Raw genomic sequence first — 17,460 nt, forward strand, 5'->3', positions numbered from 1 at the left:
TCCACAACCCATACCAAGATAGACTGATTTCTAAATATGAATGAATGCATGAATGAATGAATGAATGTGCTCAGCCCTCAGGTTTAATGTTACCAAGGAGACGCAAGTGCCAATCATTTTGTAATCTGACACACCTACCATTCTCTTCAGGCAGAAAAACAGTCATTTAAAAATGATTTTCACAAAGTTAGTATCACAAAGCTATATTATAGCCTTTATATTGACAGATGATAGTGTGTAGTTAATTGCATGCATTAAAAACCACAGACAGAAGAAATGTTTCATGATGCGGTGATTTAATGATTAGTAAATAATAAATACATTGTAAATAAAACCCGAGCAGCACGTTACAATCGCTTCATGATATGATTGAATGAATGAATGAATGAATGAGGCCATATTGGGCTACAACACCGGAACAGACCATTGACGTCCCTGTACACATGCACGTTTACACGTTTGTCATGCATTTGGTTCTCTTTAGTCTTAAGACAACGTTCACCACATAAGAACTAAATGCAGTGACGGTGAGCACGGAAGCGCGAGAAGTCTGGTTATTTACGTGGGGTTGTAGTAGTAATAGTAGTGCCCACCTTTGCTGCCGGCTCTCCTCCTCCTCCTCCTCTTCCTCCTCCTCCTTCTTCTTGTTGTACGCTCGCGCCACACCGAAGCTGAGCGAGACGCACGCGGCGTTGAATTACAGCGCTCGCTGAAAAAGGAAGAGCCTGCAGTCTCGGTGAGGAGGGACATGCACGCGAGCGGAGCGCGTGTCGAGACCGAAACGCGCGTGAGATTATGCGTTTGAGGCGGCTGTAAAGGCAAAGCACGCTGCAGAAAACATGCCGGGTTGGAAGAAGAACATCCCCGCTTGTCTTCAGGCCGACCAAGAAGGAGGTAGGAAACCGCGTTCCCTACATCATGCCTCTCTGATCACACACACACACACACACACACACACACACACACACACACTCTGTGGTTTGACTCATTCGGTTCTTGGGTGCAATGTGTCTGTGTTCTGGGGTGAAAGTTGTCCTGGCTGTGTTCCACTTCATGTGTATGATAAAGTACCGGACTCATCTGAACGCGCGGATTGTTAGAACTTTGTAGCAGTTGTGTTGGAGTAAAGCGGCGCCTCTGCGGCGGCGGTGTTCAGAACCGGGGTGTTCAGAACCGAGTCCACAACACTGCACTTGTTCGCGGAGTGTGCTTCAGTTTACAGTTAGAGTTTATCTTATCTGGTGTCCATTCCGCGTTTCACACATGGAAGTGCTACAGCATATATGTATGTACTCGCGAGTAACAACCGTCTCCGTGTTAAGTCCTTTGTGTGTGTGTGTGTGTGTGTGTGTGTGTGTGTGTGTGTGTGTTTATAAATGCAATATCGCTCCGTCGCTATAGAGGTGCATCTGCTTTATATATCATGCGATTGTCGCTCATTGTTTGCAAGACATGTTTTCTGCTTTATTTTATGGTCACCCGTTATTAAAATCCATGACTAAACACGTCTGATCCTGACTAATCATATCTGATCCTGATTGAACATATCCCGACCCTGACTAAACATGTCTGAACCTGACTAATCATATCTGATCCCGAATGAAGACATCTGATCCTGACTGCACACATCCCGACCCTGACTAATCATATCTGATCCTAGCGGAACACATCCCAGCCCTAACTGCACACATCCTGACCCTAACTAATCACGTCTGATCCTGACATCACATCTGACCCCAATTGCACGAATCCCGACCCTGCCTAAACATGTCTGAACCTGACTAATCATATCTGATCCCGAATGAAGACATCTGATCCTGACTGAACCCATCCCGACCCTGACTAATCACATCCCGATTTTGACTAATCACAGCTGATCTTGAATGACCACATCCCGACCCTGACTAATCACATGTGATATTGAATGAAGACCTCTGATCCTGATTGAACACATCTCGACCCTGACTGAACACGTATCTGGTCCAGATCTTATCCTGACTGAATACATCTACTCCAGAGCCTGACTAAACACATCTGATCTAGGTCTGATCCTGACTAAATGCATCTGATCCAAAATCGGGTCCTGAATAAACACGAATGTTTCCAATCCTATCCTGACTAAGAACAACTGATCCAGGTCTGATCCTGACTAAACACAACTCATTCTCAGTCTACTTCCTCATCTTGATTAATCAGAGTTTGGGTTAGAATTGAATTCTAAACTTTGCAGCTTTGCTGACTGAACTAGACTATAGCCTTAAAATGTTTCTGTTGAAATATTTGTGATAAGTCTGGTGCTGTGTTTTCTTTGTTCTTCGTTCTGTGAGCAGTTAGCGGTTCGTGTGTTGCTCTGGCGTCACAGTGCGGCGCAGTTACAACGGGGTTCAATGGGAGAAGAAAACTCTGATCTCAAACCTAAGTGATAATGATCACAATTTGCTATTGGCTCCTAAAAATAAGAGAACGAGGGCTTATTTTTTCACTCTACGCCATTTCTCAGTGACGTGTAATGCCATATTTATAGACGAGATAGAGACAGCAAATGTCGGGCTAAAGGATCCAGAATGCATTGCTGCTACAGTTATAGCAGAGACTCGACTCGGCTAGTTAGTGACCTACGAGATAACGCTGTTTCAATACGGCCCTGTAGAAGGGAAATATTTTCACGCTGCGCACCACTACAGCACATTAGTAGGAATGTTTATGTTTGAGCTCCTCACTTCTTTTTATCCTGTGCATAAATCCATCAGTCTGGCAGATTAATTTTCAACCGCTACCGGTAACTTTCCCACTTCAAACACGATTGTCCTTTTCTAAATGTTGGCCATGATGTGGTCGAGTCTCAGTTAGATTAAAATACACAGCTCTCTGAAGTCCGTAATTCACCATGACGGATCTGCTTTTAACTCCATGCAGTACAGGAGGATGTGTCCGTACGTTCTGTAGGTCACGGGCTGAAGAATGCGAGGTATGGAAGGGAGTATGTGCTCTTTCCTTATAGCCGGGAACCTTTTCAGCTGTTTGAGGAGATGTAGTGTCAGCAGACTGAACGCTGGGTTGAGTAATAACATTGTTTAGTAATGGCTGCTTCAGCGCTCGAAGATCAAACTCTTTAGAGGTTCATTGATAGAGCTATACCAATGAATTTTTTCGAACGGCATATTATCGTTATAGTCCTCGTCAGGAACGAGGTGTCGGAACAGCCCGTCTTCATTTTGACGTTAATACCATCTATGTTAATGACACACACGTATTAGCCTCTGCTGTCTTTTAATCGCTCTGTCTTACTCATCAGCTGGAGAGGTGTGTGAGTGACGTGTGTACGCACGTGCCGCGGCTTCGTCTCGCTCAGATTTTTGAACAGATCCTTAAAAAAAAAAAAAGAAGTATTTATTTATTTATTTTGTTTTGAGAAAGTTTATCAAAGATTTAAGCCACGGGAGTGTTTAATAAAATTGCCAGTCTGATTAGGTCTAATCAGGACCTGTATTTTGATCATGATAATTAAGATGACATTTATATTGTTTGAGTGCATTTGATTGATCAGATGTTATTTTATTTGATTAAAGGAGGACTTTAGAAAGTCCACCCTGAGCAACTTATTAATCTTTGAATGCACCCCAAATTTATTTTGTAATGATATTGAGGCTTTTTTTTTTTTTTTTTTTTTTAGTTAAAACTTCATTCATTGACATTTTGGTCTATTTTCACTTTGGCTAACGATTTCCTATGTTACCCACAATGCCTTTCAACTACCTGCCGAAAGTGGCGCCAGTGGGAATTGGCTCTGGTGTCAACGATGCAACAGCACTTTAGTCTTTTAGTCTGGCCGGCTCACTTCCAAAGCTTCGGCTTTCATGCCACCACCACCGACGACGCTGTCATGCTTGTCGTCTTGTAGATTGATAACTAGCCAAGTCAAGTCTTTGTCGTAACTCAGAAATGTGTCATGTAGCTGCATTGCATTCTGGAACGTTGAGTCCAGTATTTGTTGTCTCTGTTACTTCTAGTGGGAATTCTCATTAAGAGCGAGAAAAGAAGCTCTTGCTAGGTTTATTTTTGGGGGGTGGGGAGATGCTGGCTAACAATGAAATCTGGCCGTTAGCACGTCTGTTTTGAGATCACGTTCTCATGGGAATAAGCAAAATACAGAACCAACAAACAAATTAGGACTGGACTTGCTAAGCATGTCACAAATATTTCAATATAAACATATTTAATGTGTGTCAGGGTGGATTTATTTATTTTTTCCCCTCCATGTAATCATGTAGCTGACCAGGTAAGAGTTAAAGGGTTCAACACACACATTTGGACTTTTGCCAGTTCTGGGATTTGAGCAACCTTCAAGTCACTGGCACAGAAGCGTAAACTCTGAGCCAAATTAAATTCCCCAAACTGGTCAGACTAAAAAAAAACACAAACCCCATCATCCAAAACAGAAGTATAACACGCAATACTAGGCTAGTGCTCAACAACTAGCTTGTTAACAAGGACAATAAAACGGCACCAGCTTGTTACAGCACTACTTTAACCCAAAATGCATGTGTACTGGTTCATAGCAAAATCCCCAAAGTGCCGGATTATAGCCGGGCTCACACTGTATGGTTTGGCTACAAAATTTGAGAAATTTTAAGAATCCTAAAAGCTTCCTATAATCCTAGGCCAACATCTCTAGTCTTTGATTAACGGCCGTTGCGATCAGATTTTCCCTCCGATTAAAATCTGCAGTGTCAGAAGATCTGAGGCACAGTCCTGTAGTGTGGCTTCTCCTCCTCTGTTCAAGTCTTCTTGCGTGCGTCCGTGTTTCGCGTCTTGACTGGCGTACAGTCTGACATTACTGACAACTGAGATCCTACAGTCTGACAAGCAACAGTCACATAGGACTATTAAAAATCACACAATGTGCACCTGGATTAAGTCTTAATGAGCAAGTGTCTCGCTTCCACATAGTCTGAAGAAAAATAAAAGGAAAAAATTGAAAGCAGTTGACTTTCCTTTGCTTTTACGTATTTATAGTGAACTAGAAGCATGTTTTTTTTCCCCCCTTCTGTTTTAGGACACGTTTACATGGTCGCTACGTCTTTTTGTTTTATTTTAACGTCTAAAAGAATTGTGTGGTAGGGTGTACTTCATTATGTACAGAGTTCTGGGTTGTGAACGCATATTGTGGCTGAGCTAATGCTGCACATGCAAAGCTATAGTTGGGAAAATGCGATGAAAATTGAGAATGGCGATCGCCAATGCAATTCTATTCACAGACCTGCACTCACAGATGAACAATAAACATAATTAATGGATACATTTTCAACATATTTTCTCAATACGCTGCTTGCTTGTATCATGGTAACTATTTTTAAGATTTGCAATCAACTTACCACATCACCTTTTTTGAAATGTTGTAAAATAACATAGTGACGGTGTAAGGGTTTACATTATTTAGGTTTGGAAACTATACGACAGTAGAAACTGTTCGGTTTGGAAACGGTGTTTCTCTGGAAACAATAGGCGACCCTGTGACTCATACCACATTTCGGATTCCCTGTTCATACTAAAGCGTATATCAGTCCCGCCAGGATTTAGCGATTTTATTTATTTATTTATTTATTTTTAGATTTTTTGGGCGATCGGAGAAATGAACATGAGATCAAGCAAACTCTGCAATATTCTGAGGAGCTTACAAGTTTTCAAAATCACGGCAGGTTTTCCGTAATATGGGCGGAGACGTGTCGTGTGACATCATCATTCAGCCAAAGCCCTCTTCGCTTCATATGCGTCGAACACGAGTACAGCTAAAAGCTCTCATTTGCCAACAAACATCACTGCGATAAACAATTTCATGCAGTTGCTGTTTTGCCATTTCAAGTAATTTTCCTCCAAAAAAAGCACCTCTGCATCGCAAATTTGGAAAACAGCTGCAGCAAAATCGAGCATTTTTTTGACTGCAGTGGTCACAAAAAACATTGTCAAATCCTCTGTGGGCTGTGTAATACATTTGGGGCATGCTGTTACAGGAAAATAATCAACAGCAGTGTTGTATGACGCTGTTATCATCCAGAAGTTGATTATTTTCTGAATAATAGCGCATTTTATTCTTTTTTTTTTTTTTATACTACAGCAGTTTGCCAATGATTACAATGTTTTATTTATTTCTGAATCGTATGTAGTACTTTATAACCATTTACTAGTCACAGTCAATGTTGTGGAACATCTGCGCGACAAGTTAGTTCCTGTAATCAATTACATTATGACAGCTTTTAGTTATCTTTTCCTCTGTCTTGAAAAAATGAGGCAAAAAAAAAAACCTCAACCCTGGAGACTCCTTCCATAAATAAACCTCTCCTTACAGTAAGCTTCACCAGATCATATTATCAGATACGTACATGGTATCACCAGATCATATATCGTTACTGTAGAAACAACAGTTTATTAGAACGAGCATGTGAATATACCGTAAACCTATGATTTTGTCATAGACAACGAACGAACGTTATCTGACCAATCGGATTCGCGAGCGGTGTTGCGGTATACCCGTGAAACCGTGTGAAAATCTTTAATGTGCGAGTAGTAGTGGTGGAAAGTCTTTGATAATATAAATAGCTTTATTCCTGAATAATTTAGTTAACACAGCCACCGCAGCTCTGTTGCATTTTTAAAGCTTGGCGTGGGAATGATCATTTGGGTCACAGGTACAGAGAGAAGGATACAGGAGTGTAGCTTAATGGAGTGTGTGCGTGTGTGTGGGTTTTTATTTATTTATTTATTTATTTATTTATTTATTACTATTAGCTTTACTTCTTACCTGACACAACAGTGTGTATGTACTCTAATGACATTGTGCTTTCACAGCATGACTCCATATGCAGTGTATAATCCAGCATGCTGTTAGTGCCCAGCATGCCAACCCTCCTGATCTACTGCACTACAGTCTGCCAGTGTGGCATGTAATTGGGTTTAAAGAGGGCCGGGGTGGGGTTGAGCAGATCTCTCGAACACGGTGAGAATGTTTGCTGAATTTCAAACTCCTTCTTTACTCTGGCTTATATTGTCGAACTGAACGAGAGAGCGAGACGCCGTAGCACAGAACGCTCTTCCGTCTGCCTTGTATAAATGAAACTGTCTGCTTCTTTTGTGTGGAATCATTGCTATTTATAATCGACTCTTTAACTATACAGAAATAGGTGGCTTATTCGCCACGTCTTGTAATCGACTTATCGGAGGCATTCAGACGACTTTTCCGCTGCAGCAGACGGGTTGATTCACTGGGTTAGCCATTACTCGAGGTCAAGTTTCCTCTTTGACGGAGTTACCTTATGGCCGCTTTTCCGCTGTATTATTCGATTACGTCGCACCCACTGAGTGTTTACTTGTTAAGCAGTCATCGATCTTCTGATCTTCACTCAAATGTCGCTGAGGACTCCTTCACTGGTCTTCTGCAGTGTATTAAACACAAACCGGGCAGCGATGGAGCATTGCCAAGTGCACTCGATGTAAGAATAGCTAATGGAGTATACAGTAATACCATATGGCGAGTTAGTTAGCTAGGTAAGTGCTCCATGGAGACTAAGTGTAATGAAGAAGTGTATGATTATCTTATTCTAATAAAGTTTGTAATGTAGCAAATTGTCAGCCAGACGTTGGCCAACATTTTGGCTGGGAGGTGTACTGTTTTGTCCTCGGGTTACACGCGAAAGAATCCGGCTAGCGCAGGGGTTACCAGTCTAGGGGTCGTGACCCCTACATGGGGGAAACTCTCAATCTCTACATTTGTTGGTTTTATTAATCTACTTTACAGATTAATGTTAGAAATATCAGAGACGGAGTTTGTGTGCTGGTATTTTGAAATGTTGCTGGGAGTCACATTCAGACAAGCGACATTTCGGTGAATAGGGTAGGCCTACATGTTATTTTCATCGACACTGCACTAGCACCGATCAGCACTAAAAATGGACACTTTTCCCTGTCAGTTTGCCGCCGCTGAACAAGCTAACATTGTGTCCCAACTTTATTCTAGGCTATTATTGAGTACTAATACCCATGACCGCAGTCACAACGACAGCGGGAAGGTTTAAGGGAATCTGAGACCGTCGTTGTGTCAGAAAATCTGATCGACGGGGAAAATTTGGCTCTGAAATGCCATCTAATGAATGTCATTTTTGCCTCAGGCTCCTTTGCTTCAGGTCGGGCAGTACAGTCATGTGGAAAAAATAAGTACACCCCATGGAAATTGTTGGCTTTTTTGACATATTTGGTCAAGCAAACGTTTGATCATCTTTGAAACAGTGCGTATTAATGACGTTGATATACTTCAACAAAACCAAAATCTCAATCATTTAATTTAACAGAAATATCAATAGATGTGAGATTCTTCTGTGGAAAAAGTAAGTACACCCTTGGGCTCAGATTTACAAAATAAATTTTGTAGGTGTTTTGCATAATCGTACATCAGTCTGTGATTTCGGATTGCTGGAATTTTTGACCCCTCTCCCATGCAATATTTTTTCAGTTGCTAGATGTTTGAGGGTTTTTTGTTGCACATACTGCCCGTTTCAAATCCCGTCACAACATTTCAATGGGATTCAAATCCGGGCTTTGACTAGACCATTCCATAACCATCCATTGCTTCTTTTTGAACCATTCCTTGGTGGATTTGCTGGTGTGCTTCGGATCTTTATCCTGGTGAAGGGTCAAATTTTGGTTCAACTTTTGGACAGATGGCCTCACATTATCTTCAAGCACTCTTTGATATGATGCAGAAATCACAGCTGAATCAATGAATGTAAGCTGTCCAGTCCCTGAGGCAGCGAAGCAACCCCAAACCATAACATTTCCACCACCGTGCTTGGTATGAGGTGCTTCTCCTGAAAAGCTCCAGAGCATTTAAAAAAAAAAAAAAATGTCCAGAGCACATTATTCCAAAAAGTCTGGTTTTTGCCCGTGTCCTCATTGGCAAACTGATGCTTTTTTCTTGGCACACCTCCCATACAGGTCAAATTTCTGCAATCTCTTTCTGATTATAGAAGCATGCACTTTGTAATTTTGGGGTCCTTGGTGACTTCTTCTTTTTGCATCAGACGGTCTGCTCTCGGGCTGAATTTGCTGGGACTGCCAGTCGTTTGAAATGATGCCGCATGTAGATTGTTTTCCTTAGATGTGTTTCAAATAATTTGGAGATCTTTTTAAATCCCTTTCCAGACTCATAGGCATCCACAGCCTTTTTTTCTGAAGGTCTTACAGAACTCTTGGCATGATGATACCACACACCTCACTAACTAGATATGAGAGAGGAATAAATAAGACAAGTTCCACCTGCACTCCCAAAGCCGGTTCTAATCACTGGCACCCAATCCTGAACACTTGATTAAAATGATATGGATTTGAAGGTGTGATAAATGTAGAAGTGTACTTATGTGACTGATCTGTTTTTTTTGTTTGTTTTGTTTATTTAAATTGTGAAAATGACTACAAAATGGCAATTTTATGTGTCATTTGAGTGTGTCACCTTTTTATTAATAGGTATTGTTTCAAAGATGATCACTTACCTTACACATATGTATATTACTGGCATAATAAATTCTTGTGGGTTGTGGGTGGCACGGTGGGTTAAAGGTTAGCTCGTTTGCCTCGTAACTCCGGGACTGGGGGTTCGAGTCTCTGTGTGCTCAGAGTTTGCATCCTCTCCCCGTGCTTTGGGAGTTTCCTCCTTCCTCAGTTTCCTCCATCGGTCCAAAGACATGCATTGAAGGCTGATTGAGGTATCTAATTTGTCCGTTGTGTGTGTGTGTGTGTGTGTGTGTGTGTGTGTGCGTGCGTGATTACCCTGCAATTGCCCTGCATTGCCCTGCAATGGTTGGCACCCTGTCTAGGGTGCCCCTCGCCTTGTCCTCTGGGATATGCTCCCGTCTCCCTGGCGACCCTGTGTAGGATATGTGGTATGGAAAATGGATGGATGGATGGATGGAATTTGGGCTTGTTTGCCCAGAGTTTGGGAAAGTCTGGTCTAGCATCTTTATTTTCCTTTTGATGTATTTCACCATGACGTGTCTGTGTGTAGTAACACATGAGTTATTTGACAGCTCTGTGCTGCACATGACTTTGCTCAGTTGCTTGGTCTTCTTGACTCTGAAAAGATGATCCTGGCATCTGTGCATGCTAATTAATCCACCAACTGCCCCACCGACAACCGGATTGCACTTTGGTTGCTCTATGTAGTGTAGCAGGTGGTGGAGTTGCAAAAGATGCAGTTTGCTTACAGCATCAAAAGTGTTTATTTGCGGAAAGTCAGTAAGAAGTGTGTGTGTGTGTGTGTGTGTGTGTCTGTGTGTCTGTGTGTATATATGTGTGTGTGTGTGTGTGTGTGTATATATATATATATATATATATATATATATATATATATATATATATATATATATATATATATATATATATATATATATAATTCAATTTTTTTTCTTTCTTTCTTTTCCTGTTTATTGCACTGATTATGAATACAAAAACTCTAATAGGCCAGATATGAAATCTGCTTGCTCCAGGCACCCAGGATACTGATTTGTCTACTCCTGCACTAACTAGTACCATTCGGTCTCTCACTATAGCAGAATGCAGCAATGATTACTGAATCAAGTCATGAAAAGAAAAGGAATAGAATACATCATCACTTATGGAGACGAATTAAATATCCAGTGAGTGCAACTGCATTGAAAGCCTTATGGTGAGGTAGTAGGAAAAAGACATTTAAGTAATTAAAATACGATTGCTTCTTTAGTGCTTGGTTGTTAGCAATACAAATAGATTTCCTCTGTCTCTGTTGTTGACACATCTGTAAGGTTAGCCTGAATAGAGCTGATTTAAATGAACAATGGATTTTGAGTAGCACTGAGAGAATCGCAGTATGCATGCTGTATTTCTTCATATTGTCTTCTTTTTTTATTATTCCTCATAGGACAAATTCTGGTTCAACAAACGGTGGAGAGAAAGAAAGAAGGGCAGGCTTGAAAATGGTGACTCATTTGCATTACCACAAAAACTGATGTGTCCCCCCAATTGATTTTTTTTTATTTATTTATTTTTGGCAAAATTGGACAAATAAACTATCTTGACACGCATTTCTTTCTGAAAAGGAAAATAACCTTAATTTAAAACGCCGTTAAAAGGTGAAGTCATTTGTGTTGCCTGCTTGTGTCGACATTTATTTCCTTTTGAAAGGTTGCTTACTCAGGTCTCTGCAACTTTAGCAATATGCTATAGGTCTTTCCAGTTTCCTCTTTGAGAATGAACTTGGGTTGAATGATTGCTTTTAGGGGGAACAAAAATTGCTTTTGTTTTTGTCTGCTCAGGTTCTCTGTTTGTCTTGGATGTCACTGGTGTTTGCAGCAAGCACATACAAGTCTCAATCCATAAGGATAAACCAGTGAATTCTAGGCTCATGTTGCCGGGGGCAAACAGACTGGCATGGGTTCAGCTCGTGAACTTTTATACATCATGGGAAAATTAGACACCACTGTGGAACCTGATCACTGTTAGGTTTAGTTTTTTTGTTGTAATTGTTTAGCCTGTGAGGAAAGTAATTGCTTTAGGCCATGTATTTGCTGATAGATATTGTGTTGATACTGCTCGACTCGGTCTCCTTGGAGAGACGTCATCGCCAACGTCACTCTCTGTTCATCTCCCTCCTGTGTCTGAGTATAATGTCTTCTAAGCCTTTGAAAGTACAAATAACCTTGAGTATGCGTGAACCAGAACGCTTTACACGGGAGCTGTGTTTTTGAATGTGTCCAAACATGAATCTGGGATACGTGTGATGACCTTTTGCTCCGTTAGGCCTGTGGTGCATTTCCTGACTTTAAGATTGCTAGCACTGTTGCCCTGGGCTTTGGACTGTTGGTACCGTGTGTATGTGTGCGCGTGAGAGACAGCTTGAGGGACACTACCTGTTGGCTCTTAGGATTCATCGGACATCATGGAGTCAATAGATAATAAGATAGTAATAGAAAACCACGTACACCATTTATTCTGTGGTTGTTCAAGGTATTATCATCAACGGGTATAATATACATTTTCTTCATAGTCCTTGTGATGCACATTCAGCCATAACTCTAAAATATAGAATCTGAAAGTGTTCTTCATGCGATTTAGGTGTTGTAGGTGATGCCTGTTTTTGACTCTTGAATGCCAAAATTGCAGTGATTATTTTTAAAATGAGCCGACACGATGGCCCTGTGCTTAATAGCCTCTCATCCACTCCTCTAAATGTGCTGGGTGAAATCTCTTCACACTTAAATAAAGAATGAAGACAAAATGTCAGCACTTTTCAGGTCCGTGTATGCTGTGCCCTCCAGAAGTATTGGCACCCTTCATAAAATTAGTACCAGTGGTTCTGTAAAACAAACATTGCACAGAATAATAATCATTCTGAACGTTCGAAAAGTGGTTGCCGTTAACATTTCCTGTTTCCCCAGGGGTATAAATAGGAGGTTGCACACATGTAAAATTCATTCGTCATCCATTGCCGTGGACAAGACCAAAGAACTTTCCAATACAAAAGAGACATATAGTTGTTGGCCTTCACAAATTAGGTAATGGATTTAAAAATACACATGCATTTAAAATACCACCAAGCTCAATTAAAAGAGAACAAAGATCTGCTGTTTTAAAATGTTATCAGTTTTACAAAACAAGAAAGAAGCCCTTCCTGAGAGCATCTCACAAAATGCAATGCCTGTACTATATAATTTTATTTAAAAATGTTAAATGAGGCTTTATTTTAACACTTACATCAGTGAAACAACTCAATACAGCCTTGTGTCGCGTTGTTGCAATGAGAAACGGATACCGTACGATACCGTGGGATACAGAATTGTGATCGACCTGGGGAGAAGGAGAAGGAGTGGAGACATGGACATAGTCGCATGTTTCCCTTTCATTAGGCACGAATCCAAAATGTTCCCAGATCGCCGATAGCTGAATTCGCCTGACTGGATTTTGCTGCGCTCAAACAAACCTGCGCCATACTAACAGCCAACGCCATATAAGGCATTTGATTATGATTACGTAATTTGTGTTTTAAATATAAAATCTCCCTCTATATTGTAGGCTATAAATACAAATGAATATAGCAACTGTTATTATTCTACTTGAATACAAAACGTTGGACTTTGTACTTGTCACAGCGCCCACTCAAGCAGAAACATTAACATGGCGTGGGAAGTGACACTACCGCAGGAGGCACTCCACCACTGTGGTGGCAAACTACCAACTGCCGGTGGCAAACTACCACCGCGGTGGTGCGGTTGTCATGGCCACTGTCGTCATGGCCACTGTCACAGCCCTATTTTCATCACGTTGCCTATATGTTTATGATCAAGTTCAAGATCAAGTCAATCTAATCAACTTGCTGTATAGTTAAATACCATATTAGGGATGGGCGATATATCGGTAGAAATTCTCCCCACAATAAGAATTAGTCTTCCTGCGATAATAACGATAAACCCTAGTTGATGACGTAATGATGATAATTATAATGAGTCTTTATTGGTCACATACATTACAGCACAGTGAAATTCTTTTCTTCGCATACCCCAGCATGTCAGGAAGTTGGGGTCAGAGTGCAGAGTCAGCTATGATGGAGCGCCCCCTGGAACAGAGAGGGTTAAGGGCATTGCTCAAGGGCCCAACAGTGGCAGCTTGGCAGTGCTGGGGCTTGAACCTGATCTGTAACCCAGAGTCTTAACCGCCAAGCCACCACTCCCCCCAGCCGCCCCTGCACCACTGTATTTCTGTGTGTGACGGTCTGCCACCCATTCGCAGTTCACGTGCAGAGCGAAAATAAGTACGGCGGAACGCGGACGTGAATCTGAGGAGGAGTTTATCGCTAAACGAAGAACTACCTCTACAATCTGGAACTGGTTTGGTTACAGGAAATCAGTTTTACTTTTTAGATCAATGTTTGTGTTTCTGAGGCTCTCAAGACTGCATGCAGCTGTCACTTGTAGCCAAAAACAGTGCTGCATGGTACTATATTTATATCGTCACTGATATCATTATCGCAATAAATACCAGAAAATATCGTGATATAGTTTTAAGTCCATATCTCCCATCCCTATACCCTATAAACTATAAATACCTTCTCTGTCTATCTGGAAGACCTCAGCCTCGTGCTAATAACGTGAAGACAAGTTAAGCCGTACTAATTGGAACCTGCTATTGATCCATTATTTATGATTCAATTTGGAGAACAAAGGTCTGCTTTTAAAGTACTGAGCCCAAGTAAGAGACTGCAACTCGAGAGCATTTAGAGAGCAGATGTCACTGCCATGCTGAAGCTTTCTCGCTCGGTCATTAATTACGGCTGGGAATCGCAGTAGAGTACATCAGTGAGGACATCTAGCAATCATGAAGCAAACCCTTTCCTGGATTTATAGTTGTGTGCTTACATAAACCGAGCAGCGCAAGGATCAGCAGCTCTAAATAATCTGCGGAATGAATGCGGTCTGATTGAGATAAACGCTTGTCTGTCATGTACTGTAGTCCGATACAAAAGCACAACGTGTTTGCTGTGAATAGCTTCACTGATTTCGAATGCAACAATGTACCGTTTCTATTTAGCGAGTTGGAACTGGTTATTTTATTTGGTTGAAATCGTAGTGTTTGCGCAGAGAGATTTTGAGCTGACGAGATCAGTCAGTAAAGATAAGATGAGGTTTTTCGCTGCAGTGATTGTGAGTGAGCTAAAGGACGCGGCGAATGACAATACCACAATCAGCATATTTCGCCCCAGGATAAGCTCTTTTATCTTCACACGACCTCATCAAGGGGTGGAACCGGCAAAGAAAAGGCAAGGTGACATTGCGATTCAGGTTGTTTCTGCACCAGTATAGTAAACGAATTGAAGTTGGAGTAGATGAAGGGTTTTATTGGTGCGTTCCGAATTGGCCCGTTATCTAAATTAACCCTTTCCAGTGAGTCAAGACTCCAAGAAGATCAGCATCAGTTTGGCATAAATGCAACTGAGTCATTTTATCAAAGCAGGAAACGGATCAGTTCGTGTTTGGTTTAACTGACGCGTTCATCGAATTTCACATGAGCTCATATGACCATGTTTTCAGACTGATCTGCAACGACACAAAGGGAGTCTTCTATCTTTTCTTACCCTCTTCTTCAATGTCAAATTTATTTTGTACTGTCACAACTGTCAGCTCAAGCAACTATTGATTTCTGCTCCAGATCTCTGGATGTGAGAGGGCGAGCACTACTTCTGTCCACACGTTGTGCTTCTGAAGCACTTAGCATGCCAAACAGAATTATCCAGGGTGATACTATTACCGTTTCATAAAACCGCAAATGTGAATTAGCGTAATTGTCAGTTGAGGATTATTTAAGTGGATAAAGGAATCACAACCATTTTTTCCAGTGGAGAAACAGCCCCCCCCCCCCCCCCCCCCCCCCCCGATTGGATCGTTGTCATGAGGGTTTTTGCCGATCAGATCAGATCATGGTTTAGTGTCCCATCTTAAAATCCCCATGAAATCAAACTTGAACATTAGTATGAATATATTAGCCTTAAGGTTATCTATAAGCTAGTGCGCTCTAAAACAGTGACAGAATTCGCATTTAGAAGATATACGCATTCAAAATGTACAGTCTCTCTCTACTGCGAATACGATCAACAGTTTCGATGACATCACTCTGCACTTCAGCGTCTCAGATTTCTGTTCAAACAAATGCGCTCTAGAATCTGAAGTGTCCCGCCCCCGACGTTGTCATTGTTGAGCGAGAGAAATCATATCAGTAAGCATGGGTCTTTGGCTGTTCGAACGTGTGCGTTTTATTCAGTTTTCCCACTATAAGTTGGTTAAGAAGGAAACGGCTTGAATTTATTCACTTTATTGCTCAGGCTCGTGTCCATGATACTAACTTGGGTAAGCTAAACACTATTGGATATTTAAAATGTGGGTGGAGCCACTCGATCTGTCCCGCGCTGACTTCCTGTTTCAGTGGAAATACATCAATACATGGAATAACGCTGTGCGTTTCAAGGCACTTCACGGGGAATTTAATAAACAGGATAGATTTAAAAAAACAAAAAAACAAAAAAAAAAAAAACACATCATGTATCCAGTTTCTTAGATACTTCTACTACTACTCCTTTCTGTGTGTGCAAATAATAATGGCATCTTAACAAGTGAAAATATCTTGAATGAAGGCAAATGCATCTGATAATGACATTTTTACACAAGAAGGTGAAAACTGAAAACTACCGGCTTTCTTGATGTGAAATTGATGCCTGGTTTTGGACATATCTCAACTTCAGGTTTGATCATTTTCTTTCCAAAAGTGAAACCTGCTTTTAAATCTTTTATTCTGACAGACATGTCAGAAGATGTCATGACAAGTAGCTATTCAACAACCTGACATTTACTGTGTGAGGAAATCACAGCTGTTTACACAACATGATCTTTGCAATAAGATAGCCTAGGTAAGATTAAAGAGTAAATAAAACTATTTCCATGTCCATCCATCCATACATTTCCTGTATCGCGTATCCTACACAGGGTTGCGGGGGAGCCTGGAGATTATCCCAGGGAACTCGGGGCACAAGGTGAGGGACACGCTGAACGAGGTGCCAGTCCATCACAGGGTGCAATCGCACACACATTCACGCACACTACGGACAATTTTGAAAATCAGCCTACAATGCATGCCTTTGGACTGGGGAGGAAACCGGACTACCCTGAGGAAACCCCCTAAAGCAAGGGAAGAACATGCCATTTCCATGTCATCTTGGTGAAATATATTTGTAGTTTTTTTTTTTTTTTTTTTTTTTTTAAATTTATTATATATTTATTTATTTTTTTAAACATCTGATGGGTTTTCCCAGGCCGCCACACGTATAAGATTGAGACGTCTATTTGTAGGAGGCCCATTTCTTGGTCTTAAAATAATTCAAATGATGTGCCAATGTATTGCCCATAGAAGGACCAGAGAAGTATGTCACGTCTGCTGCTTTTGGGTTATTGCTTCACAGTCAGGCATTTAAACTCATGGGTCAAAAGAACACTTGCTGACACTCAAATAACTGGTCTAGCATGCAAAAAACTAAACAAAAAACTCAATATAGACTGTTAAACAGTTCTCTTCACTGAGCAGCAGGAACGGCAGTCACCCAAGGATGTCCATCATAGCACAGTTTGCCCTCATGACTCCGTCTTTTTTCTCTCAAACTAATGCAGAAGCACAGTGTAGAAGAAACGAAACTGTAGACGCAGAAAGAATGCTCAGTGTGAGGCTCAAATTCTGCTCCTATTCCCTGCTGTGTACTTAATATTGAGCTGTGCCTTCACTATCTATGGTGACTGTAGCTGTGTTCTGAGTGTGCTACAATGAACACCATAGTGCCTTTTTCTTTATGCCATTGCAGTCCTCTCGCTGTTGTCACACCGATTTAATTCAACTCGTCAGCGA

At 41.2% G+C, this 17,460-nt stretch overlaps 1 protein-coding gene across 1 annotated transcript in view; it reads left to right on the plus strand.

The window, feature by feature from the left end:
• Positions 1–396: 396 nt before the first annotated feature.
• The window catches only part of grip1 (glutamate receptor interacting protein 1), a 303,900-nt gene continuing 286,836 nt past the window's right edge, over positions 397–17,460 (plus strand). The window contains exon 1 of the mRNA XM_053688172.1: positions 397–894. Within this exon, the coding sequence (XP_053544147.1) occupies positions 840–894 (55 nt within the window). The 5' untranslated portion in view covers positions 397–839. The remainder of the gene's footprint in view (positions 895–17,460) is intronic.

Source organism: Ictalurus punctatus, chromosome 19 (genome assembly GCF_001660625.3).
Source record: "Ictalurus punctatus breed USDA103 chromosome 19, Coco_2.0, whole genome shotgun sequence".
Taxonomy (NCBI): Eukaryota; Metazoa; Chordata; class Actinopteri; order Siluriformes; family Ictaluridae; genus Ictalurus; species Ictalurus punctatus.